The 26846-nt window shown below is 42.8% G+C and overlaps 1 protein-coding gene across 1 annotated transcript in view; it reads left to right on the forward strand.

The window, feature by feature from the left end:
• Positions 1–599: 599 nt before the first annotated feature.
• The window catches only part of zpld1a (zona pellucida-like domain containing 1a), a gene marked incomplete at its 3' end in the record, with an annotated part of 31712 nt that continues 5465 nt past the window's right edge, over positions 600–26846 (forward strand). Inside the window, exons 1-9 of the mRNA XM_083642116.1 lie at positions 600–708; positions 1590–1810; positions 9131–9312; positions 11661–11733; positions 12259–12356; positions 14465–14545; positions 14647–14818; positions 22879–22981; positions 23546–23575. Of these exons, the coding sequence (XP_083498242.1) occupies positions 603–708; positions 1590–1810; positions 9131–9312; positions 11661–11733; positions 12259–12356; positions 14465–14545; positions 14647–14818; positions 22879–22981; positions 23546–23575 (1066 nt within the window). The 5' untranslated portion in view covers positions 600–602. The remainder of the gene's footprint in view (positions 709–1589; positions 1811–9130; positions 9313–11660; positions 11734–12258; positions 12357–14464; positions 14546–14646; positions 14819–22878; positions 22982–23545; positions 23576–26846) is intronic.

The following is a 26846-nucleotide window of genomic DNA, read 5'->3' on the forward strand; positions in this document are numbered from 1 at the left end:
TTTTGTGTGTGCCTCGAACTATCCTGAACAGCACATCATTTCCTGTACTGCAATGCTAACCAGAAACCTGTTATGGCGCAATTACTCCTTTAATTTAGCGGTTTCCTCATAACCGCGGCTCCTATCTGTGACTGACAAGCAACTCGGGACGATTATCTGATAAGGGGTTTTCACAAGACAATGAGATGGGCAAACCGAGATAAAGCCATTATACTTGAGAAATGACAGTGGTTATCGCCGCATTGTCCTGTATAATTTCTTATAACGTTGATGCCAGGGCTGCAGCTGTTCCAAGATAATCGTTTGTGACATTTGTCTGTTTTGATGTTGCTTGATAGACATGTCAAAGACGTCCCTCTGAAGTCAAAACTACAATAAGATTATTTTGGGAAGATCTTTTCTTTTGACTTCAACTCTGCAACATAAATTATCTACAGATCTGAGCAAAATGAATTCAATATATGACATGATATGACTGTTTTAATTCTGTTTTTCCACCTTCAAAGTTTAAAGTTTTTTTTTCATTTTTTCATTTTACGGATGAAGTGCATAGGCTGGATGTCTCATTAAGTGCAAATGCTTGCTCTCTTTCAGGTGCTGAAATGGAACATATATTTTTGATTATTTTACTGTTTTGTATGGCAATATCAGTTGGAGCTCAATTCAATGGATACAACTGTGACGCAAACTTTCATAGCCGCTTCCCTGGTGAGGAACTCAAAGAAAACCTGGATTTATAATTTTTGTTTCATAATCACTGGCTGGAATTTAAGCATGTATCTTCATTTAGAAAACATTTCCACAAGCTAACTACATCCTCCTCCTAAGAGGAGATTCTAGATTCTCGAGTTCATGATCTAATTTGATTGGAGCAAGAGTTACTGCATGAACGTATGGTGATCCTGGGTACATTTTGGTCCATGACCCTAGACTTGGCTACTTTACTGGAACAGTTTTCCTGCTCAAAACTCAATTTTAGAGCGAAAACTTGAATTTAAGCCCATAATGTAGACGTGAATTACAACTCATAATATTAACTCATTAAGACACATTCAAACCAACCCAATCACCAGAATCAAATGTCGGCATTGTACATTTCTGCAATCTACAGATACAATCTCAGCGTAAATTTGAAACAAAATTGCGGTTAATTTGAAAACCTTAAAAAACCCTATCATTCCAACGTTAAATGCAAATAAAACAACTTTAACATTTTTTGGCAAGTAAAGCAACTTTGGTTATATTTAGGCAAAACAACTTGTTTAAGGTTAGGATTTGGTTCCGGTTTGGCTTGAATAATAAAAACGTTAAATGTGACTTACGTTTGAAATGTAGACTTTTGAAACACTGGGGATCGAACAGGGGCCAGCGGTGTGAACATATTTTTGGTTCAGAAACGTGATATTCTACTTATTCGTGGATTGCAGAAACATACAATGCCGACATTCTATTCTGGTGACCAAGCCGTTCAAATTTAGTGATTTGATCTCAAAATGGGAAAAAAAAACTTTAATATCTTTGGAAGAAATGACCTTGTGACTTTTTGATGCGAGAGGGCGCAGTAATATGTATGTTTTTTCCCCTGGCAGCGGAGAGGGACATCAGTGTGTACTGTGGCGTGCAGACCATCACCCTCAAAATCAACTTCTGCCCCGTCCTCTTCTCCGGCTACACAGACAGCGACCTGGCCCTCAACGCCCGCCATGGGGACGCCCACTGCCGCGGCTTCATCAATAACAACACCTTCCCCACCGTTGTGCTCTTTAGCATCAGCCTGGCAACACTGGAGGCCTGTGGCAATTCCCTAGTGGTATGAAGGAGGGAATCATGCTATTTAAATGGACAGTTCACCCCAAATTCAAAAATACATATTTTTCTCTGACCTGTGGTGCTATTTATCCATCTAGATCGTTTTGGTGTGAGTTGCAGAGTTTCTAAGATATCGGCCGTGGAGATGTCTGCCTTCTCTCAAATATAATGGAACTGGATGCACTCAGCGACGGCTTGTGGTGCTCAAAGCACATAGGCGAAGTTTGAACTTTAAGATTGGAGGTGCAGAAAAAATCTAGAGGAAAATTAATAATTAGGATAGCAGTAGGTGCATTTTCATATCCTGACTAATATGCCCAATGAGAGCGGGTTCCAAGGCCAGCCTCGAAGCATTCTGTGTGAGATGCCTGTGCATGCGGTTGCATCCGGCTGCCATACCACAGTAATGGGAATTAGACCAGAATAATATTATGTTTTATAATAAACATTGAAAATAATCACAGTCACACAATTATTCTACCCTTTATCTAGAGCAAGCCATTACAATAAATAAAATATTACTTCTGTGTTATAATTAAATAGATACTTAAATCCCTACGCGTTTTGGCTACAGGCCACTAGGGGGTGCAGTGCACCCCCTGAATCAATGCAAACTTCGCTCATGTCAAATGCATTTGAAAAACTCAACGGCAATGTCTCTTTCCAGAAATCATGACCGCATGACTCAAAATAATCCACAGACCTTGTTGTGAGCAGTTTTCTTTCGACCGAACAACACTCTATAGCGGCAGCTAGTGGCCATAGTTCTGTCGAAAGAAGATGTGACAGGGACAGGTGTTTTGGGTAAAAAGTAGGCCAAGGTCATTTTTCATCTTTTTACAGATTATGAAAGTGCAGATTGTAAGCTTTCAAATGATTTCTCATACTTTGAAATCTGAAAATAATTGACAAAGATAATTATCCTTACCGTATTTGAATATTGGTCCTCCTAAAACCATCATTCAGAGAAAATCACCCTGAAAGTTGGGAGAGGTTTTTCACACATCTCACAGGCAAGTGGTAATGGGTGGGAATCGCCCCACATTAACATTAACCCAACCCACAACCACTCCCCCACTCTAGGCCTACCTGTCATTAGCCGTTTCAAGGATACTACGTGATCGGAGGCCGCTGAAGTACTGTTCCAATGTCCCAATCCTACAAAGTACTGTTCCAATGTCCAAATCCTATGAAGGACTGTTCCAATGTCTGAATCCTACAAAGGATTGTGTCCTCAGGACAGAGACATTTTGAGGATGCTCATGTGTATTTGTATTTTAATTTTTTAAATTTTTAAATTTTTAAATTTTAATTGTTTATTAATAAGCTAGAAACTTCGGTGAAATCTGATGGTGGGACTATGACACAATCACGCACTCGCTAGCCTGTTCCAAATCTTTGCAGTTCCAATGTGAGGACTCTTGCCTACAGAGGTAGGAAGTGACTAGGAAGGACAAGTCCTGCCGAGGAAGGATCCTTGACATTGTTAAACGGCTATTATCTAATGACAGCTAACCCTCAGGAAACAAACTTGCAGGGCTGACCTCTTTAAATTCCTAAATGTAGTCAAAGTAAACTTGAGCAAACGTAAGAACCATAAACGTGGAAATGTATATCTTGTATATCTGTCTTCTTCTTTTAGTAGTTCCAGTTCAAACCATAAAATAGAACCAAACTCAGATTTCTATTTATTTAGGTTTAAATATCTCTCAGCAGTGACTTAAGCCAGGGCATTCACATAAGTGTTGACAACAATGCGACAGGGACTGCAAAAGATCCCATTTTTAAATAATTAAAATCCTGAATCAGGACATTACAAATAATCTTAGCCTGCAGCAAGAAAGTGGAAATGCTTATAATTTAAATGATAAGCAATAAACAATAAACAGTATTAATGTATATTTAAATTGTCCATTTGCATTTATGAGTTCAGTCAACATATATTTAAATTGTCCATTTGCATTTATGAGTTCAGTCAACATCAGTTTGCAACTGATACCCTATGGTTAATTGCCTTGCGTACACATGTATGCTACAGTGTTTTGCAACAACTGAATGGGGAATGCCCGTGTTGTGCTCTCCTGCGTGTAATACAACTCCATTCATTCAACTTCAAAAGAATTGTAGGGATCCATGGACTTATATAATACTAGAAACTACTACTAGGCTTCGCCGCTGCGTGCAGGGATGTATTACCCAACGGGCCTATCAGACAGGCCCAGGGGCCCAAGAGCTCAGCGGGCCCATAACCCAGAGCCTCTTCGCAGGTCCACCACATATCTTGCCCAGGCCTGGACCAAATGATCCCTTAGGGCCCCAACCCTTTATTTTTTACAAAACATCCATACGTTTATGGACAATTAGATGGTTATTGTGCTTTTGGCTTTAATTGAGTGTACCTGCACTATCCTGTGTTCAGGTGGCTGTGCTGTAAATCCTGTTGAGATGAGGGTGAATGTATGTCTTAGTTATTATTCTGCCCTTAATTATGCGCTATGAGGGTGGCCGTTTTATGAATCCAGGCCCAGGGGCCCGTCATGTCATAATCCGCCTATGGCTGCGCAGCCTCGCCCGCCCTGCAGCTCGCCCGCACATTGACTGATGATATCATAGACACTGTGACATCATCAGTGACATCACAATTGCTCGAGGGATCATCACTGATGACATCATCTAATGCTCGAGTGACATGTCTGTGACATCATCATTGACATCATTACTGACCAAAATCATCACAAATCTCACAATGTGGGACCAAGATCGCAGACAGACAGAGCCCACACAGACAGAGCCCACTTACTCTAGGCTCGCCCGATCTGCAGGCTTGCCGTCCTGCAGCTCGCCGAGCTGCCCCTGCAGCTCGCATTCGCAGCTCGGTCTTGCCCACAACTCGGCTGCTGTGTGGCAAATGAGACCAGCATCACTGATGATGTCAGATGTATGACATCATTGATGATGTCATTAGTGGGATTTATGACATCACTGATGATGTCACAGTGGGCTCAGGGATTTATGACATCACTGATGATGTCACAGTGGGATTTATGACATCACTGATGATGTCACAGTGGGATTTATGACATTATGGATGATGTCACAGTGGGATTTATGACATCACAGTGGGACAGGGACAATCACAGTGGGACAGAGGAACAGAGCCTGAGCTCCCATTTATGTTTGGGATCACTGATGACATCAGTGGGATTTATGACATCACTGATGACATCAGTGGGATCTATGACATCACTGATGATGTCACAGTGGGACAGAGAAACAGAGCCCGAGCTTCCATTTATATGTGGGATGATGATGATGATGATGATGATTATGCTGATGATTCTTGGACGCAGAGACATCTGCCAATATCTCCAAAACTCGGCAACTCACACCAAAACGATGTAGATGGATACATAGCACGACAGGTAAGAGAGAAAATATGTATTTTTGATTTTGGGGTGAACTGTCCCTTTAATATGTCAATGTAATAATGGCTCTGCAGATTTTTTTTTGTTCAATGTTAGCATCACAATGGCTACTCTGGATGATGTACTTGGTTTACCTGTTAAGTGGGTAACGTTGTGAGGGAATTAAAAGTCCACAAATCTTCAATCAGTTTTTTTCCCCTTTTCCTGATTGCCTCCCCAATTTTCTCCCCAATTGTACTTGACCAATTTTCCCCTGCTGCCCCGGGTTGCTGCTACACCCTCTCTTCCGATCTGGGGAGAGCCGTAGACTAGCGCCATGCTTCCTCTGACACATGCTCAGTTGCCAGCCACTTCTTTTCACCTGACACCTGCGAGCTTCACCGGCAGGACGTAGCACGTGAGAGGATCACGCTATTCCCACCAGTTCCCTTCCGCCCCGAATAGGCGCCCGACGGACCAGAGGAGGCACTAGTGCAGCGACCAGGACACATACCCTCAATCCGGCTTCCCACCCGCAGACACAGCCAATCATGCCTGTATGGACGCCCGACCAAGCTGGAGGCAACACGGGGGGCGCGAACATGCGACCCTCGTGTTGGTAGGCAGGGAATCTACCGCTACACTACTTGATTAAATGAAGATGCCTATAGCTTATATGCCAATATTTAATATCTTCACAGATTCTTGTCGTTACTAATGCTACTGTATTGCCACCGCTATTCTTATTGCTCTCTGTACCTACATGTAAAACCAAAGGATCTTAAAAAATCTCTTAAGTGCATTTTGCAGTGAGTCAATGTCCATATGCCGGGCAACCGCAGTGATGTCACTTGGTTGCTTTTATTTGAAAATGTCATACATGTCCCACTTCTGACATTTGTACGAACTACAGCAATGTGACCCACCTTGATTTCCCCCCAAGTTATTGCAGTTATTGAGACAGGGGTCAGAAGAAGAAAAGAATCACAGGGCTGCTAATATCAGAGGATGGACTGGTCTTGAACTCATGTTGAGGCACACATTTTAAATGTTAATGAACTCCCAACGTGACATGTAAATTAGTAAAATATTCATATTGCTGTTGGGTGATATTTTAAACTTTAGATGCCGTTTAGTTACGGCAGTGCCATTAAAACATTAATTTGATCCATGTACCGTTTTCTTGAATGTTGTAGTCAAAAGCTCGAATATTCCAATAAGAATTTAGGTTGAAGGGTTAAGAATTGGCAACATTTTGTGTTGCAATTCAGAAATGATACAAGCATTAATGGCAATAACATTTAACTTTACTCCTCAAATCTATGTGAGCTTGTACAGTGGCATGTCACAAAGTCCTACATGTTTGTCTGTACCTGTAAAAGTAATACATTAAATCCAACTGACACAATGAGGTAACCGTTAGACTATGACTATGATCTTTTAAAAGGTGATGGCCATCCCAAAAGCTCCATGAACAATGATAAGACCTGTAACTATAGTCTTGTTACCCTGTAGTTATACTATAACTACAGTCTTGTTACCCTGTAGTTATACTATAACTACAGTCTTGTTACCCTGTAGTTATACTATAACTACAGTCTTGTTACCCTGTAGTTATACTATAACTACTACAGTCTTGTTACCCTGTAGTTACACTATAACTACAGTCTTGTTATCCTGTAGTTATACTATAACTACAGTCTTGTTACCCTGTAGTTACACTATAACTACAGTCTTGTTACCCAGTAGTTACAGTACATGGTCATTTGCGGGCTGTATTGTAAAGCGTTACTGAGGAATGTAACCTAATATTAGTCTGACCCTGACAGAGGAGAGGACTGTAACCTAACCTCTGTCTGACTGTGACAGAGGAGAAGACTGTAACCTAACGTTAGTCTGACTGACTGTGACAGACGAGAGGACTGTAACCTAACGTTAGTCTGACTGACAGTAGCTGTGTTTCCATTACAGTTTTTCGCAAAAGAATTGCGATATTTCTACAACTTCGACAATGTACAATTGCGACTTGTAGGCGTTTCCATTGAAGTTGCGTTTGAGTGATTCCCCGTTGCAGCAGCTGCCACAGTGATTACGCACGGGGATCTGCCCCATATCCCGTCCCCTGCATGCTCAAATCCAACCAATGGTCAATGCAAATCCCAACATGAAGTTACAATGCATATAAACGAGCCTGATTATCAATTCAAAAGAAAATGAGTCGCAAAATGTTGCTGGCTGCGTGAATGCAGTCAGCGCGACAGGCAGAGGAAAAAAGGTAGCCTAATAGCCTACAACTGGTCCGATTTAGAGATGGAGGGGGGAAAAGGCTGATTTGGTTCTATAATTGCACCTGAAACGTGTGCAATGTATTAGCCTACTCACAGTCACTGTATTCACTTCAGACAGCACCACCGCACCAGTGTGTGCTTTTCATCCTCTCATCTCGACGCTGTGCCAAATGCGCGCACACAGGCAGCCTGCTGTCACCATGGACCGATTTCTGCCATTAAACATTATCTAATTTGCCCGGCTACGCTTTTGCATAACACTCGTCTTTCTGCTAGGTAGCGTTGCTTCAAAGTTTTCCACTTGCTGCGGAGGTTTTGACACGGCTATCGAACCTACCAAACTTATTTTCCGCTCCTTTTCCAAGGGATAATATGGGTCACATGACGTGCAAATGCGAAAAATGTGTTTCCATTACACTTTTGCGATAAACTTCTATATCGACACGTCTGAAAAACCACCTCATGAGAGCGAAAAAACTTTTTGCGATATTTGGGAGGTTTTTCGAAATTCACGTGTTTCCATTACCCAATTTCTATTGCGATATATAGATTTTGCGCATTTCTGAGAGTAATGGAAACACGACTAGTGACAGAGGAGAGGACTGTAACCTAACGTTAGTCTGACTGACAACGACAGAGGAGAGGACTGTAACCTAACCTTAGTCTGACTGACAGTGACAGAGGAGAGGACTGTAACCTAACCTTAGTCTGACTGACTGTGACAGAGGTGAGGATTATAACCTAACCTTAGTCTGACTGACTGTGACAGAGGAGAGAACTTTAACCTAACGTTAGTCTAATTGACTGTGACAGAGGAGAGGACTGTAACCTAATGTTAGTCTGACTGACTGTGACAAAGGAGAGGACTGTAACCTAACGTTAGTATTTCTGACCGTGACAGAGAAGAGGACTGTAACCTATCCTTAGTCTGACTGACTGTGACAGAGGAGAGGACTGTAATCTAATGTTAGTCTGACTGACTGTGACAGAGGAGAGGACTGTAATCTAATGTTAGTCTGACTGACTGTGACAGAGGAGAGGACTGTAATCTAATGTTAGTCTGACTGACTGTGACAGAGGAGAGGACTGTAATCTAATGTTAGTCTGACTGACTGTGCTTGCATCAAAAGAGCGCATTGTGCATGAACATGACAGCTCTGACAGAGTCAGCGGGAATTGATTAAACCAGTAGTATGTATTATCTAGCCAACCTATACAACACAATATTGGGTTTTTGTATGATTACCATTGACCTGCATATTGCAAGCCCTGGGGGACCTAAGCAGGTGTTTAATTTGCTTATGCCTAGGGCCGGCCCTGTGTCTGTCTGTGCAAAAGTCATTTCTAAAGAGGGGGAGAATTTAAAGTGGTTTCAAAGAGGGATAGAATTTAAAGTGGATCTTTTGCTGAGGTGGCTTTCTCTTTCCTGGCTCGTTTTGCTGAGTGGTGAGTTGGACTGAGTGGGACACTTTCTTGAGGGTCCGTTCTCAGATAAGGAGGGACTGAGCTGGGGATTATGTATGCTCAATATGGGTGATGTTATCGAGCCTGGCCCGGTCTGCCCGGGGGAAGATAACGCTTGTCATGGTTGGAGGAGTATTACCCACTGCTGATGTGGCTTGTTTGCAGGTCTCCACGGCTCATGGGCCCAACGCTTACGGGAACCTGTCGCTGGTGCAGATAGGGAACATATCGGGGTACATCGATACGCCGGATCCGCCCAATATCATCAGCTACCTGCCAGGTCTGCTGTACAAGTTCAGCTGCAGCTATCCACTGGAGTACCTGGTCAACAACACGCAGCTGGCCTCGTAAGTCACACCGGCAAGGCCACTTTTTCTTTCAAAGTGGCTTGAAAGTGCTGTTTGAATTGCTCTATGAAGGCCAGTGGGGTTTGTGGGTCTAGAGAAGGCCAATAGAGAACCGCAGGAATGAGTCCAGAAGTATATTTCTGGGTTCATAAGAGGAAAAGTGAATGGGGTTTTAGAATGGGGATTTCACTTAAATACATAAAATAAGGTCTGTGGTTAACAAAAGTTTATGGGAATGCGAATTTGGGTTCAGCAGGATAATCTCCACAAACGTGAATAACTTTTATGACTTTTGGAACGTAAATGCGTTTTTTTAAACACGTTTTTTTGAGAAAACGCTTCAAAAGGCATAAAAGTTATAAACGTTCGTGAAGATTATCCTGCTGAACCCACATTCGCGTTCCCATAAACTTTTGTTAACTACAGACCTTATTTTATACATTTAAGTGAAATCCCCATTCTAAAACCCAATACTTTTCCCCTGACTAACCAAAATGGCGGCGATTTCTGGTAAAGCCTACAAAAATACGTCATCCCTACGGTATTCTATAGACAGGGTTGGGGAGTAACCGAATACATGTATTTAAAATACAGTATTTAAAATACAAAATATGAGTATTCCATTACAGTTTGAATTGGTGGTATTCTGAACACAGTTACTGTGTTAAAAATAGATTGCTTTAAGGGATTACTTTATTTATTTATTTGTTTGTTTTGTTTTATTTGCTCTAAAATTCATATGAGGCACGCATTTCCCATAAACAGATTTTTAAAAACAATTTGTGCGCGTTCAGTGCACCTGCCACACACCACAAGACAATGACCATGTGAGAGGAGACACACAGCCAGGACACTCTCAGGAATGCATTTTTGACATGGAAAAATAATATAACATTTTACTTACAAACATGTCAAAGAAGGTCGTAACATTACGCTACATCAGTGCACCTCGCGACTGCATTGCACTCGTGTTTGCGTACATTCAGAGTGACCCAGATAGCATCAGATGTGGCTCAGTTAGCGCTGCTGCCTCACAGCAAGAAGGTCCCGGGTTCGAAACCTGGTCAGTCCCAGGTCCTTTCTGTGTGGCCCAAACCAAACTTATTGAAATGTCATTAAAATAATGTGTAATTTACATATTGTTGATGTGATTTGCAAACAGTCATTGAGCACAGAATGTGATTGCTGAATGTGCCATAATTAAAAGTTGGGGACTATGAGTTGAGGACTATGAAAGGAGTCAAGGCTCTTTCATAGTCTTGACTCTTTTCAAAGTCATACTCTTTCATAATGACTTTATTTAATGATATTCATGAAATTTGGCCAATGTCTGCCAAAGCTGATTCAGATTTACTTTTGGCCTTCTGTACCTTTCCCAAACATCAGTAGCGGAGGGTACACCGGGGCAGAGGGTGCACCCACCCCAGGCCCACTTCACAGTGGCCCCCCATCATTTTTTATTTTTTTTTGCATGCCAGGCCAGGCCAGGCCAGGCCACCGGGCATCGGTCCGACGTGCCCGATTATGCAGTCTGCGCCTGTCTGTGTGTGAGAGAGAGAGGGAGACAGGGGCAGACAGGGTGCTGTCTATGACAGCCTGTCGCTGTCCATCTGCGGTGGTGCTGAACCGAGGGCTGTGCCTCGGTGCTGAAACATCTGAAGAGGCCTGGCTGGCAACCTGTGTTTTTCTTTTTCTTCTTCAGAACAAGCTTGTCTGTAAAGTGGCTTCACTGTAGGCTTTCTTGGACATAATATTACTTGGCTCAATGAGTGACAAATTGTGTTTTCGGATATAGGGGCTATCAGCTATTTTACAGTTGTGACTTAAAATTACTTTATTTAATAAAGTCAGTGGTGTGAGTGTGAGAGGAATTCAATAAATAGACAATAACATTGGTGTGTTTAAAATGAGATATTCCACTAAATATGGCTAAAACAGATTCAAACATGCAAAAAAGGCAATTTTTTCTTCGGCGTGGGCCCCCCTCTGGGCTGATAGGTTTGCTCCGCCCCTGCCAAACATAATAAGTGGATGAATCTATTACATATTCTAAATGGAATGAAACTTAATTTAAGGTTTTAGGAAACAACCTTACACTGTAGCCCACTGAATGTACGTACCCCTGTTCCAAATCATATCACTTTCTTTCATTATCATCATTATTGAGCACTGAGCAGTATCAGTGAGTACAACAAAAATGTTTACAGAATGTCTGAACATATTGAACTAAAGAAATGTACACAGATGTCCACATCATGCAAATGTTACTTAAAATATTAGATATATAACTCGGGCTCTAAAATATTTTTGTTAACTTAAATCTTGTTTTTTTATTATCTTTATTAAAGGTCGGCTGCTGCAATCTCAGTGAAGGAAAGCAATGGTACTTTTATCAGCACATTGAATCTGCTGCTTTACAATGTAAGTTCGCATTACTCAGGTCTAAATATATCTGCCATTCGTTGTACAGGGGAGCTGAAACTGTCAAACTGGAGACAAAACCATATCTTTAATATTAATTAGGCATAACTCAGCTGGCATCGCAGATTAAGATGCTTTGCAGTCAATTGCAACAACATCTGTTGTTGTAACGTTAGGCCTACTAAGAATGGGAATGATCCATCTAATGTACAAGGCTGGGAAGAAACCAAAGGCTCAGAAAACCTTTGTATGCTACTCAGGCAGCCGACAAATTACCTTTAATCCTATAATTGGAGCAGATTATACTCAATTTACCCTCAATTCATTTCAGAAGTTACGGTAACATCACTTGCCGATTTGAATCAATGGGGTGCTATGGAAACCAGATGATGGATATGCTACAATTCATAAATTGCAGCTAAATTGATCAAATCTCCTGCAACCAGATAATAGGAATGGCAAATAGCCCAAAAAAAAGAAAAGAAAACATGCTGAAATGCCTTTGTCGTTTATGTGGATGCACAGGACTCGTCATATGTCCAGCAGCTGGCCATCCCCATGGCGGGACTCACTCTGAAGACACGGGTGTTTGCAGCTGTAAAAGCCTCCAACCTGGACAGGAGGTATTTCATCAACATCCAGCTGAATGATTCACCAGCAGGTCATGTTCTGTTTACACTTAATGACAGTGCATCCCTCAACAGAGTACACCTGTATACTGAGTGTGCCATTTCTGCACAGAGTAAAACACTAAGAGGGGCAGAAAGATGACACATTGTGCAGTAAGAATAATAAAATGGCCTACATTTAGGTGGAGCTTTGTCAATCTAATGCACTTGAGGATGGGGCTCTTAACTGTGTCCCCTTGCTCACCTGAGAAGGATATTTTGTGCGTTCAAGACAAATTAGGTCAACAAACACTTTTATAATACATGGACGCCGGCATGTAGCCTACTGTATGATGACGTCAATTCAGAAAACCACAACTCTGAAATGATACCCGAATTTCCAACCTGCTGAAATTCTGACAACCATTCAATTATTAGTTTTTACTAGCCGGAGCTGCTCACTGCACTAGCGCCTCCTCTGGTCGGGGTGGAAAGGAACTGGTGGGAATAACGTGATCCTCCCACGTGCTCCATCCTGCCGGTGAAGCTCCCCGCTGTCAGGTGAAGAGAAGCGGCTGGCAACGGCGCATGTGTCGGAGGAAGCATGGTGCTAGTCTATGGCTCTCCCCAGATCGGCAGAGGGTGGAGCAGCGACCGGGGCAGCAGGGGGAAATTGGCCAAGTACAATTGGGGAGAAAATGGGGGGAAATAAGAAAAAAAAATATTTTTCTCTTAGGTCTCAGAAACCCCTAACACTAACGCTAACCCTAACCCTAACCTGCCCAACACTAATCATTTCACAAAGTTATATGAATTGTTCCTCATCTGTAATGCCTTCTCTGCTGGAAGAACACTTTCTGAACACACAGAGAGTTCCCACTGTGGTCCTGATGTCAAAATTCCATGACTTTTCCATATCGAAGTCAGAGCAAACAGTCTGGTTTCCCCTCAGGCTGAGAACCATCATCTAATGCAATGAATATGCAAAATAAGTTTGAAAATAAATTCTGCTATATTCCTGTAAAGTGACCCAATTGTAAACTTACTTTTTACAAAGGAATTTTACAAGTTCCCTATCCTCGTCTGGAACAGATATCCTTAAATTCCATGATACTCCAGGAATTCAATTATCAGGGGGAACACTGCGAGTTTGCTCACATTGTATTGGTTATTATTTGTTATTGGCTACTTTAGTCTTGACTGGCTCCAGTGTCTGACTTCAGTTGGATCCAATCCCACTTTGGTGTTGGACATGACTCTAGATTTGACTATGTGAGGTCTTTGTCTGTCATTTGATCTCGGCTACAGGACCTCCATGAATAGAGGGTGTAAACAACATGGATATGGCTTAAAGCACACAAACTTTTTGGGAGTTTGACCAGTGATCAAATTACCCAGTAGACCAGCGGTTCCCAACCTTTTCCGAGTCATGGCTCACTTGAAAATCTCAAAAATATCCGCGGCTCACATCCGACAGTAATAATAGGCCAAATAATGTGTTGTCAGAAATGATTTGGCAGCCCAGTTGCAATACCTTTGCAGCCTACCAGTGGGCCCCGGCCTAAAGGTTGGGAATGGCTGCAGTAGTTGACCATTGAACACATTACCCAGTATATGAGAGGGTTGGTACCAAAATCATGTCTGTCTCCACTAGATAGTTCTGTCATGCTAACACTTAGCAAAGTGTGTCAAGTAACCTTTGGAGTATGATAATTAGCATTATTCAAAGTATCTCACTACTATAATAAGGTGAGGGGTCCCGGGCCCACAATTTCTCAAGGGGGGCTGCGGGCGAGGCCCCGCAGTGGCGGGGCTACGGGCGAGGCCCCGCAGTGGCGGGGCTGCGGGCGAGGCCCCACAGTGGCGGGGCTGCAGGCAAGGCCGCGCAGCAGCCGAGCTGCGCCTAGAAGGGGTGAGCTGTGTGTGCTGGAAATACTGGAAATGAGCGCACTCTGTTTCTAGTGAAGATAAATCTATTACTAATCCAACATTGGTTTATTGGGTAAGGTGACGAATGGGCCAGACTCCCAAAAATCAGTGCAGTCCTTTAACTATACATGATCATCACATTCACTTTAAAGACCTTGACCTCTGTCTTTTTTTTAACCCTTAATATAAAATAGATGGAACGTTCTCATGGACTACTGCTACACTACTCCCTCTGGAAACCCCAATGATGACCTCCGCTATGACCTTTTCTTTAGGTAACTGTGATTTTTGAAAATGTTTATTTAGTTTTCAATGTTGATATTGCTCTCGCTCTCCATTCTGATAACACTCTCCAAATTTGGTCTCCCTGAGCTAGCTGTGACAAAGACCCCCAGACCACTGTCTTTGAGAACGGGAAGAGCCAAATGGGCCGCTTTGCCTTTGAAGTATTCCGCTTTGTAAAGCACAAGAACCAGAAGATGTCTACCGTCTTCCTGCACTGTGTCACCAAGCTGTGTCGAGCCGATGACTGCCCAATGCTCATGCCGGTGAGGCTAACTTCACCTTCACCTATCCCATAACCCCGGAGGGTCGTTGGGTCGGGTGAGGCTAACATAGGGCGCTAATACACTGACTGGACACATAAAACCTACATCAAGACATCATTCATATCTCTTAGGAATCTTTCTTAAACCTTTCATCTTCTGACGGAAGCACATTTAATAGGTCAAATCCATAAGTGAAGTCTAGCTTTCACTTGGATTCACCGGCTCAGTCTATTTCATTGAAAAAGCAGGTGATCCTATAATATTTTGGAAACTCACTGTATGCTTTAAAGAGTAACTAAACCCCAAAGGCAAATCTGTGTAAAGCCTGACATTCACTGGTAAAAAGCATGCTACTGAAATGGCCATCTGCTATTGGCTGGTCTTTGGTACCAGGTGATGTCACCTTTTATATGTAACTGAGTGAGTCCTTATGAGCAGTGTTGGGCAGTAACGCGGTAACGCAGTAACTAGCGATTACTAGTAACGCGTTACTGTAATAACATTACTTTTCCCAGTAACGACTCCGAGTAGTGTAATGAATTACTAATAAAATTGCAGTAATAATATTACCGTTACCCCAAGATAAAACAACTCGTTACATCCTTACTTTTGTTTTGATTCCATTCCGTGATTGCGACGTGCCGCAAAACGACATGCAGTCGGTGTTCATGTGACCAAACAAGCTCCAAGCAGCATGGCTTTTAACGTTACAACAATAATGTGTGACATCACAGCGTTAGCTTTAGGTTGGGAGCAGAGCCTAAGCCAATGGAGGAAATGTTTGCATTCAGCAGCTGAGTATTTTCCCATTACTTTGATTTTGTCGCGAAGAAAGCTGACAAGAACATCAAAGCCAAATGTAACCTGCGTCCAGGTACTAACAGGCAATGTACACCAGATGCGTTATGGCTGCGTTGCGGATCCGGTAAAACTGCCGGTTCGACTCTCTCCCATGTTAATTGATGGGCGATACATGGGGTACGGAAAAATTACGCGCCTGTTCTATTTTTGTCGGATCCCGCATCCGTCTGACAGATTACATGAGTGCGGGTCTGTTTGCAGCCGTACCGGAGCCGTACCGCATCTGTTCCGGAGGCAGTGTACATTAGCCCTAAAGGCGGTGACAGGGTTCTGCGCACGCTCGACTTGGAGCCTTGCCGCCGACTAGCGGCGACAGCGAGACTGTGCATACTCGAACGTTAACTCGGCGCGTTGGCTGCGGTACACGTCCAAAACGTTATCGTGTAGTTTACCAAGAACTTGCAATCATGTCGGTGGGGGGACATTTTATTGTCCCTCCATTTCAAAACTAATTCCGGTGAGCCTGCAGAAGGCTTTGCTAGATGAGGGACAAGCACTGTAAAAATGAAGAAATGGTATTTCCTCATTCCTCACAACAAGGAGTTGGCGCCGCGGAGTCACATTTTCGAGGAGCTGCAGGCCCCCTCCGCCGAGCTGCGCCGATAGGATGCCCAGCTGTGGCGACCCCCTCGGCGCAGTCAGCGCCGGCGATTTCGCTCAAGCATAATTTGCGCTTAAGACTCTGCGAAAAACACAACCTCAAACCTCCTAACACCTAACATTAACGTTACAAGCAGTGTTGGGGGTAACTCATTACAAAAGTAACATATTACATGTAATATATTACTTTTAGCAGTAACTCAGTAATATAACTTATTACTTGTAGGATGTAAGTAATATTATACCAGTTACTTTGTCAAGTAACTCAAGTTACAAATTGAGTTACTTTTTTTAATCAAAGCACCTATTTAAATAAAGATACAATCATTTCCGAATCAATTTTTTTATCCAAATAACCACTATAGATGACAATAACAAAGGAAAAGAATAACATTTAGAATTTTGGATTGTTTACACTGACTTCAAGGCGGTTGAAATTATTTTTCGGGATGGTTGGGGTGGCAATGTCATTCTGCTGCTGCTGTTGTTTTGGTGAAAGTAATGCAAAAGTAGTGTAATAAGTCATGAGTTACTCTACACAGACAGTAATATTGTAATGTAACTTATTACTTTCAAATGAAAGTAACTAGTAATATGTAGTATATTACATTTTGAAAGTAACTTGCCCAACAATGGTTACGAGTTATGAGGACAGCACAACAAAATGAAGCTCATTGACTAACGTTACCACCAATGGTAAGCACAGAAACAGTAAAACTGTTAAAATACAGAAAAATGTAACATTAAATCTCACAAGGGCACGCGCGGTCTACTGCTGGCGGACGTCAATGTAACATTGTTATGTTGCAGGGCTAATGTTATTTGTGACACAAACTTGTTATGCAAAGATGTACACTGCGTATTGAGAATGTGTTGGCAGTTGCACTTACTGCATTATTAAAAACAGAAGCTAAGATTGTGTCTTGTCATCACTGTGCGCCAAGTGTGCGCTCTTCATCAAGCAGGTAACTTATTAGAGTGGATCACAGAGGAACGGAGAACGGGAACATATGGGTCTAGTAACTTATGGATTCATGCATAGGCTGTAGAAACAACTGCTGGTTTGAAGCTTGCTTTAGCTGCGCTCCGGCAAAGCGATTATACCTATATTTACACGTATGCACATACACAGTATGCAAAGTCTGCATTTTGATGAGAAAGGACGCAATTACCAATTTTGTGGGATGTAACGGGAAAGTAATATAACAAATTACTTTTGGCAGGGAGTAATAAGTAAAGTAAAAATATTACTTTTGAAAAGAGTAACGAGTAATGAGTAATATATTACTTTTTTAAAGTAACGTGGCCAACACTGCTTATGAGTCCCGAGTGGTAGCGAGTAAGTTGGATAAGCCGAGAACACATACAGCCGATTAGTCGCGTTGGCCATGTCTGGGCATCTGTCGCTCTAGTATTTGTGGTGTGTCCCGCACCGTTGGCTATAGTCTGCTTTGTCGGCGGCTTGTCGGCAGCTTTCCGCGTAAGGCCGTCTGTGAGAGAAATCACTCTGATTGGGTGGTCAGGGGTAGATAAATCACTCTGATTGGCTGGTCAGGGGTAGATAAATCACTCTGATTGGCTGGTCAGGGGTAGTGAAGCAGGAGAGAGGGCACACAAAAAGCTCTTGCTCATTTTCCAACTTTCTCTCATCTGATAATTCCAAAACAGATATTTTCGATATTAGATTAGATATTTTCTCAAAGGCACGACGTGCCTTTGAGAAAGGCCCTTAAGCTTCTCGCTGCATGATAAAAACCCATTTAAAGACCCTGGCAACCCAAAATAAATATGCATTTTGAGTTCTTCACACCACAGGAACATTATGTTAATAAGCCGCCAGCCAAATTTGAACGATGATGAATGTTGCAAAGTATATACATTTAGGTTTGAAAGTCATGGATAAAGTAGGCAGAATTATCCCTTCATTCTCCTTGGCGGAATGTCTGGGCGTGTCACATTCAACCAGCTCCCAAATCGCGCGCGCCGCGTGTGTGTGTGTGTGTGTGTGTGTGTGTGTGTGTGTGTTCGCACGTGCAAAAGCCGTGCTGGCTCGCTGCACGTAAAAAAAACGTAAAAGGGGAGAGAGACAGAGGATCGGCTGAACGGAGAGGCAGCTGGAGGGATGCTGCTCGCTCCAGTCCACTCTCACTGGCCCCCCCTCTGCCTTCCACAGCGCACCACAGCCACAGTCTCTCTCTGATCGAACTCCACTCCCCCTTGATGCCAATGATCAGCCAATAACAGATGGCCGTTTTTTACCATTTAGATGTCAGACTTCATACAGATTTTGGTTTGGGGTTTAGTAACTCTTTAAAGGAGCTAAATGTGATATTCAGACCTACTAGATGCCTGCACTCATATATCTAGTGAGACAGGCGAGTTATATTGTTATGAACAGTGAACCAAGCCACGCCCTCTATCTGTGAAAACAGGCTTTGTTGTTTTCAGGCTGCTAGAGCGCCGGAGCGGCCCGCTCTTTCGTGTGTGATGTTGCCTCCCCCACGCTTATAAATAGACAAAGAGCTTCTCAGCGAGGCTTAGGAGCATATGTGGATCAACCTGTGGCTGTGATTGGAAAAATGAAGCAGCCGTGGCTGTGAAAGAAAGGTTAGTCTCCGGGGGGCACGGTGGCGCAGTGGTAATCGCTGTCGCCTCACAGCCAGAAGGTCCTGGGTCCGATTCCCACCTGGGACGCTGTGAGCGCTGAACGAGTGCGTGCCCGTCCGCATGTCCTCGAGTGCCCACTGCCCGGGTGTGGTCGTCAAAAGGGCCTTTCTGTGTGGAGTTTGCATGTTCTCCCCGTGCCCCCTGGGGGGTTCCTTCATATAGGAACCCCACACCAAAACATGCAATATCCTGGTTGCTAATGTGGTGCCTCCTCTGGTCGTTAGGGGCGCCTGTTCGGAGGGAGGGGAACTCGTTGGAATAGCGTGATCCTCCCACGTGCTATGTCCTACCGGTGAAGCTTCCCCTGTCAGGTGAAAAGAAGCGGCTGGCTACTGCCCATGTCTCGGAGGGAGCATGGAGCCAGTTTCGGCTCTCCCCAGATCGGCAGAGGGTGAAGCAGCAACAGTGGCGTGCCTGACCAAGTTGGTGCCCTAGGCAAGATTTTGCTGGTGCCCCCCCCCCCCTCCCCCAAAGAAAATATAATAAAAATGATATCGCAGCTAATCCAGCACTGCAGTGCAGGCTCAGAATCGTCCTTCCCCAGTGGCGCTGGAAGTACTTTTAGGTAGGGGGTGCTGTAAGGAGGGGTCTCTCGGTGCTGCCCGCGAGGGCAGCGCCGAAGAAAATTTTACGTTTTTTGGACTTTCATCCATATTTAGAAGAATATTTAATTTTAAATTAACATTAGGATTATACTGTTGTGATGTCATTATTCAGTATCTTCTCCTTTTCTCACTCACTTTCATGTAAGCACCTGCTCTCCCTTTAGTCGTTTTACACTACAACAGACAGAAACACAGGCATAAACACTGAACTTATTATTATTATTATTATTATTATTATTATGGAAAACCAGATTATGATGAAAATCAAACACTTTTGAAGAGAGAGCGTATGAAATAAGATTAGAGCTGGGAAGCACAAACTGTTTTTTAATGCATCTTGTTGGTGGTATAAACACAAGACAGGCAAATCCAACAATTTCGAAAATCCATTTCTTGCCACCAGGGGGTGCTGCAGCACCCTCAGCACCCACCTTCCAGCTCCCTTCCCCCACTCTGGGAAAAAGCTCCGAGCAGGTAGAAGGGGGCGCGGCCGCGCAGTGGGTGGGGTGGTATGGATTAGGGACCATGGTGAAAGTGCTGCAGCCCGGGCAGCCAGAAAGCCAGAATTAGAAAAATGATTTCACTATTATTTAAAGACTTAAGACGTTGTTCTTCTTATTTTTGTCTACTATTGTAAAATAATAGTAGGCCTATTATCATGAAAAAGTATTTGTAAAAAAAAAAAAAAAAAAAAAAAAAAATTACCCTCTCTGTCGCCCCTAACGGCTCAAGCGCCCTTAGCATTTGCCTAGTTCGCCTAATGGACGGCACGCCACTGAGCAGCAACCAGGATAAATAAATAAAAAATGTGCACTAATGGGGGATAAAAATGGGATAAAAATTCGGGAAAGGGGGGGGGGGGGGGGAGAGAAAGGTACGTTAGTCTCTGATTGTATCGCAGTTTCAACCCGTTCTCACTCGAGCGCGTAGCATATTGACGCTTTGTCCCGACCCTTGTGCGTCGCTTGTTACTATCATGGTACCCTTGAGCGACCCATGAAACGACTTGGGCTTTCCGACTAAACTCAATGTAAACCCATGGAAGTCATCTGTGACGCTTATGGCAACTGCTCCCCCATTAGCCTAACGGCTCCCCCATTAGTCAACTGCTCCCCCATTAGGGTCTGGAGGAGCTAACCTCTCCCAGACCCTAACCCTAAACCTAACCTCTCCCACCCCCCATGCCTAAACCTAACCTGCCCCAGACCCTAACCTAACCCTAACCTCTCCCACCCCCCATGCCCAAACCTAACCTCCCCCAGACCCTAACCCTAACCTCTCCCACCCCCCACGCCTAGACCTAACCTCCCCCCAGACCCTAATGGGGGAGCAGTTGACTAATGGGGGAGCAGTTAGGCTAATGGGGGAGGAGTTGCCATAAGCGTCAAAGATGACTTCCATGGGTTTGCATTGAGTTTAGTCGGAAAGCCCAAGTCGTTTCATGGGTCGCTCAAGGGTACCATGTTAGTAACAAGTGACGCACAAGGGACGGGACAAAGCGTCAATATGCTACGCGCTCGGAGTGAGAACGTGTTGGCAGTTTGGGACCGTGTATTTCCTGGTTTCCGTTGCAGTGCGGTCGGTCGGCTCTGTGGCTTTGTCTGCTTGTCTCCACAGCACAGGCTGGTCAAGCTGCCTAATGTAGAAAGCTGTGCTATAGGAGAGTGATGCGAGTGCTTTATGGTAGCATGAAGCCATGCCTATAATGTGTTTTATGCACGATCTGATTTCACCAAGTAACAGTAGTTCCTGGACCAACATTTCTTCCTAGTATGGGCCGGGAAAACCCTGCCCTGAACTAATTTGATTGGTCGCCGCAATTGCTTCTTCCTGAAAACGTGTCAAGTAAAAAAGATGTGGTTAAGATTAGGCTAAGGGGTTTTCTTATCTAACGACGACCAGACCCAAACCCTAAGCCTAACCACATTGTTGTACTTGCCTAAACCTAATGTCTAACCCTAATGTTTTATAGAAATGTGTGTGGTTCGACCGGGAGTCGAACCCCAGTTCTCAGATTGGAAGGCACGCACGCACCTTATCCATTTAGCCATAGCTGTCGGCTATAGCTCGCCGACAGCTGCACTTTTTTCACACCCTAACCCTAATCTTAACCACATTTTTTTCCTTGCCGCACGTTTTAAGGAAGAAGCAATTGCGGCGACCAATCAAATGAGTTCCGGGGTGGGGTTTCCCCAGCCCATACTAGGAAGAAATGTTGGTCCAGGAACAACTGTTACTTGGTGAAATCAGATTGTGCGTGTTTTATAGACTGTGTTTACGTCACGTTACGTTACAGCTCCAGCGTGACATCTAGTGGGCAAAAAAGAATCACATATAGCTCCTTTAAGACATTTAACAATATACACAATCAATTACAGAAATGGTTAGGCTACCCATACATTTCTAGTCATAGCCAACTAAAATGAGCACCTAATTATTTACATTCAAAATGGACATTCCAAAAATCTGGTCTGATTACCTTGACTGACTTCTGGGGACTGAAGTTTATCACTAACTGATGATGATTATGATTATTATATCGGGTTTTTTCACCAACTGCTGGCATTCTCATCAGGTATATGTTCTGCCTTCAGATCTGCCAACCTGCTGACACAACTTTAATGCATGTTAAAATGGAATTAGATTGTGCCTACCAACTATCCTAGCTACAATAACATTTGGAACTGTGGACGCCACTTTTTTTTTCATGGGGATGATGGATTAAACCCAGCCAAAATCAAGAGGAGAGGAGGGGGAAGGGGAGGAGAGGAGAGGAGTGATGTCATCAGACAGTTGTGATGACTAACTTGATGGGCCTCAGTGATGTCATCAGACAGTTGTGATGGCTAAGTGTTTGGGTGGGCCTAGAGATCTGATGTGATGTCATCAGACAGCTGTGATGGCCAAGTGGGTTGGTGGGCCTAGAGATCTGATGTGATGTCATCAGACACTTGTGATGGCTAAGTGGCGGGGTGGGCCTAGAGGTCTTGCGCGCTCGTACCGTGGACATCCAGTGATATAGGACAAACATTCACTATGACAACTATGATGTCACTCAGTAGTGGTGGCTAAGTGGCTGGTGGGTGGGCAGTATGTACGGAGCACGGTCAAGATTTTCGGATGAAAAAGAGAGGAGGGGTGATGGAGAGGAGAAGGGGAGGAGAGAAGAGGGAGGTGGATGGAGATGGGAAAGAAAAAGTGGACAAAGGGAGAGAGAGTCTCCTCCCTAGAGATGGAGCGTGCGGCACTATCACGTGCTTCATTCTGATATGATGGCAAAAATGCATGTCTGCCATCATCTCTCTCTATTTTCTTTTTTCTCTGTAGATCTGTGGCAGCAGAAAAAAGAGAGGCGTCTCAGAGGAGAAGGAATCAACGGGGGCATCTGGAAATGCCGTCATCACCGCCGGTCCTATCATCACTCGGAGTGGTATGGTTTGATCTTCTCCATATATTTCCCCTAACTTTCTCACTCCCCCCTCCTCTATCCTGAGCAACATCATCATCATCATCATCACCACACAGCATTGATTTTTTCTGGGGGAGCATTTCTCTCTCAACTCCACCCTGAAACTCAACACAGTTTAAGCTCTCCTAATCCCCCCCCCCCCCCACATTTTTTTTTTTTTAACTGTGCCCATGTACAATACACATCATACTTCTACACTGCTTTGCTTTCCAACATTTTCACCAGTTGGTTAAATTTAAGATGATGCTAAATTAATAGTCACCTATAATACCAGATTTGATTGATATAGAATGATAGAATGATAGAATGATACTTGTCTTGATACTGACATGAGGACCAATGGTGTGATTTTACCTGTTGACCTATAGAGTCTACTGTAGCAGCTTTTCAACACACGTGCCTGAGGGCATTCTTTTTTCGTCATGTACTGTAAGATAAATAGGTCAATGTGTCATTGCATTGTGTAGTCTACTGTACTGTTTATAATACAGTGTTGCCTTAAACAACCTTAACTGTGTTTTACAGATGAAACACCAACCAACAACTCACAACTGGGTAAGTCTTTGCATTCAGTCCAGATTCTGCAAACATTAATAAAGTGTAACTACACCCAAATCCAAATGTTTGGTGAAGACTGACACCTAATGGTGAAAAATAGGGCACTGAACTGGCCTTTTGTACAATTGTACTAGCAAACACTGCAACAGGAAGTGAGCTGGGGTTCAATTTTGAATGTTTATGTTGTCAAGTTAAAACCATCTATAGTATTAGAGGGTGACATCACAGGGCAAAGAGCAGTGGCGCGGGAACGAGTTTGCAAGACTTTTTTTTTCTTTTCTTTTTTTAATAAAAAAAATAATATATATATATATATATATATATATAATCTTTTTGCCGGCGCCCCAAGAAAAATCTACGTTTTTTTGGACGTTTGGATGATTTTTAGCCATATTTAGAGGAATATCTAATTTTAAATTAACATTAGGATTATATCAATCAATCAATCACCTTTTATTTCAGACCCATTGGTCCATAAAAAACAATACAAAACATAAAAAGCAATACAATAACATTCAAAAGAGATGCAGACAAAGCATCAGCACAGACACCTATGCTAAAAATAAAACCAAACAGTGTATTTTAAAAAACATATAGATAGACTGCGGGTTCAGTGCTTCCAGAAGCAAGACAGGTACCTTGTGTCACTCTGTGATATGTCAGTTAAGGACACAATAATTTTATTTTTAGATCCAGTGAGTCTACACATGAATCTATGCATAGAATTCCTCAAAACAGCATGAAAAGTAGGTACATTTCTAGTCACAAACATTTCACTTGCACTGCTCCACCTGGGGAGTTTGAGTAGTATTCTGAAAGCATCATTATATGCCACATTAAGTTTTTTCATTTTCTTACTACTATAGTTGCACCACAGGTGGGCCGTATATAGTGGAGTACAGTACGTTCTAGGGGTGTCACGATACACTCAGTTCACGATACGATACGTATCACGATACTGGGTTCACGATAACGATACGATACGATACGATTTTAACAATATTTTTTTAATCTTGAATAATGACAATATATGACTGGAAAAGTAGTATTTTATTTGAAATGCACAAATACAAAACATGCTGTTGTGGGAAATTGTTATTACAATAACAACTAGAAAAAACATGAGATTGGAGATAAGGCTTATCTTGAAATAGAATGAGTTACACCGTCACTTAGATTTACTTTGAACTAAAAGGTTTCTCAGCAGTATAAATTCTCATTATGTATCTTCAGTTTTTCTTCAAACTCAAACAACAAGACTTTTCTTAGTCTATTTTTTATGCATCTTCAGTTTTTCCTGTCAAGTAAACAGTTTTGCCAGAAACTCAATTGAATGGTTTCTCTCCTGTATAACTTCTCATGTGTCTCTTCAGAGACTTGTTCAACTGAACTACTTTCCACACATTGAACTTCAACAAACAAAGACGTTTCTTTGTCTACTTTTGAAAAAAAAAAAAAAAAAAAAAAAATTTTTTTTTTTTTTTTTTCACGATATGAGATTTCATCTCAACGATACATATCGTGACGTTTTACTATCGCGAAATTTCGTGGGACGATATATTGTGACACCCCTAGTACGTTCTGAACAAAGCTACTTTAACATCATTTGTACACATGTGAAATTTGCGTGCCAGCATGTTGGCTTGGCCATACAGTTTACCAGACTGCCGCTGCACATCGTCATCATCACAGAGATCATCCCTTATCACGTGGCCCAAGTATTTAACTTTCCTCACTACATCTAGCAGTTCACCTGCCAGAGAGAATGAGGGAAAGATGAGCTTCCTGTCCTCCTTGGTTCGAGCAATCATCACCACACTCTTTTTAGAGTTAAACTTAATGTCATACATCATGCCATATCTAGAGCATACTCTGAGTAGCTGCTGTAGGCCAGCACTGTATGGAGACAGTACCACCAGATCATCAGCATATATCATATGATTAATGAGGCTATCCCCCACCAAGCAGCCAGTTCTACACTCCTTTAATTCTTTAGATAAGTCATCCATGTAGAGATTGAAGAGTTGCGGGGAAAGAATTCCACCCTGGCGCACCCCATTGGACACATGAAAAGGTGAAAAGTACAGTAAAATTATACTGTAGTGATGTCATTATTCAGTATTTTCTCCTTTTCTCACTCACTTGGTGACCTGCTCTCCCTTTAGGTCATTTTACAATTACTCTACAACAAACAGCAACACAGGCAGAAACACTGAACTTATTAGGGGTCCAAGCACGAAGTGCGTGGATCCCTATTGTATCTGTTCCGTTTATTAGGGGTCCAAGCACGAAAGTGCGTGGATCCCTATTGTATCTGTTCCGTTTATTATTATTATTATTATTATTCCGCCCTAAAACAGCATGCACGTCAATAACTGTAAGGGCTACAGTAGCCAGACCTTGCACATAGGTTGGAAATGTGCCCCACTACTCAGAGACAAAAAATTAGCCATATTGGCCAGATGGTGGCGCTATAACAGACCCTTTTGCGTATTGACCCATAACTGCTGAACTGTGAGGCGTAGAATCAAAATTCCACATCTGTTGGATTCCCTGGATCAATACGCATCTATCCATATAGACCACGCCCATTTAGGTCTGCTAGATTTTCCGCCATCTTGGAATTTCTAAAAAAAAAAAAAAACGAACTTGTCCTAGGCCATTTGCCCGAATGAGCCCAAACTTTTTCTGTGTCATCTCTGGACTTCCCTGATCTAAAGACTTACAAAGAATTTGGATACGTGAAACCGTCTTGAAATGATAAATGTTTAAACTTTTGATAAACGAACTCGTCCTAGGCCATTTGCCCGAATGAGCCCAAACTTTTTCTGTGTCATCTCTGGACTTCCCTGATCTAAAGACTTACAAAGAATTTGGATACGTGAAACCGTCTTGAAATGATAAATGTTTAAACTTTGACACTATGTCATCACCGATGACAGTCTTGTGACATCACTGATGATGTCATCTATGATGTCATCTATGATGTCATCTATGATGTCATCCTTCCTCTACATAACATCGCGCACACACACACACACACACACACATGCACACACATATACACCTATACACACACACACACACGCCACACACACACACACACATACACACACACACACACACACACACACACACACACACATATACACATACACACACACACACACATATACTCACACATATACACACACATATATTTATTAGGGGTCCAAGCACGAAGTGCGTGGATCCCTATTGTATCTGTTCCGTTTATTATTATTATTAT

The sequence above is a fragment of the Poromitra crassiceps genome (assembly GCF_964638095.1).
Source record: "Poromitra crassiceps genome assembly, chromosome: 1".
Taxonomy (NCBI): domain Eukaryota; kingdom Metazoa; phylum Chordata; class Actinopteri; order Beryciformes; family Melamphaidae; genus Poromitra; species Poromitra crassiceps.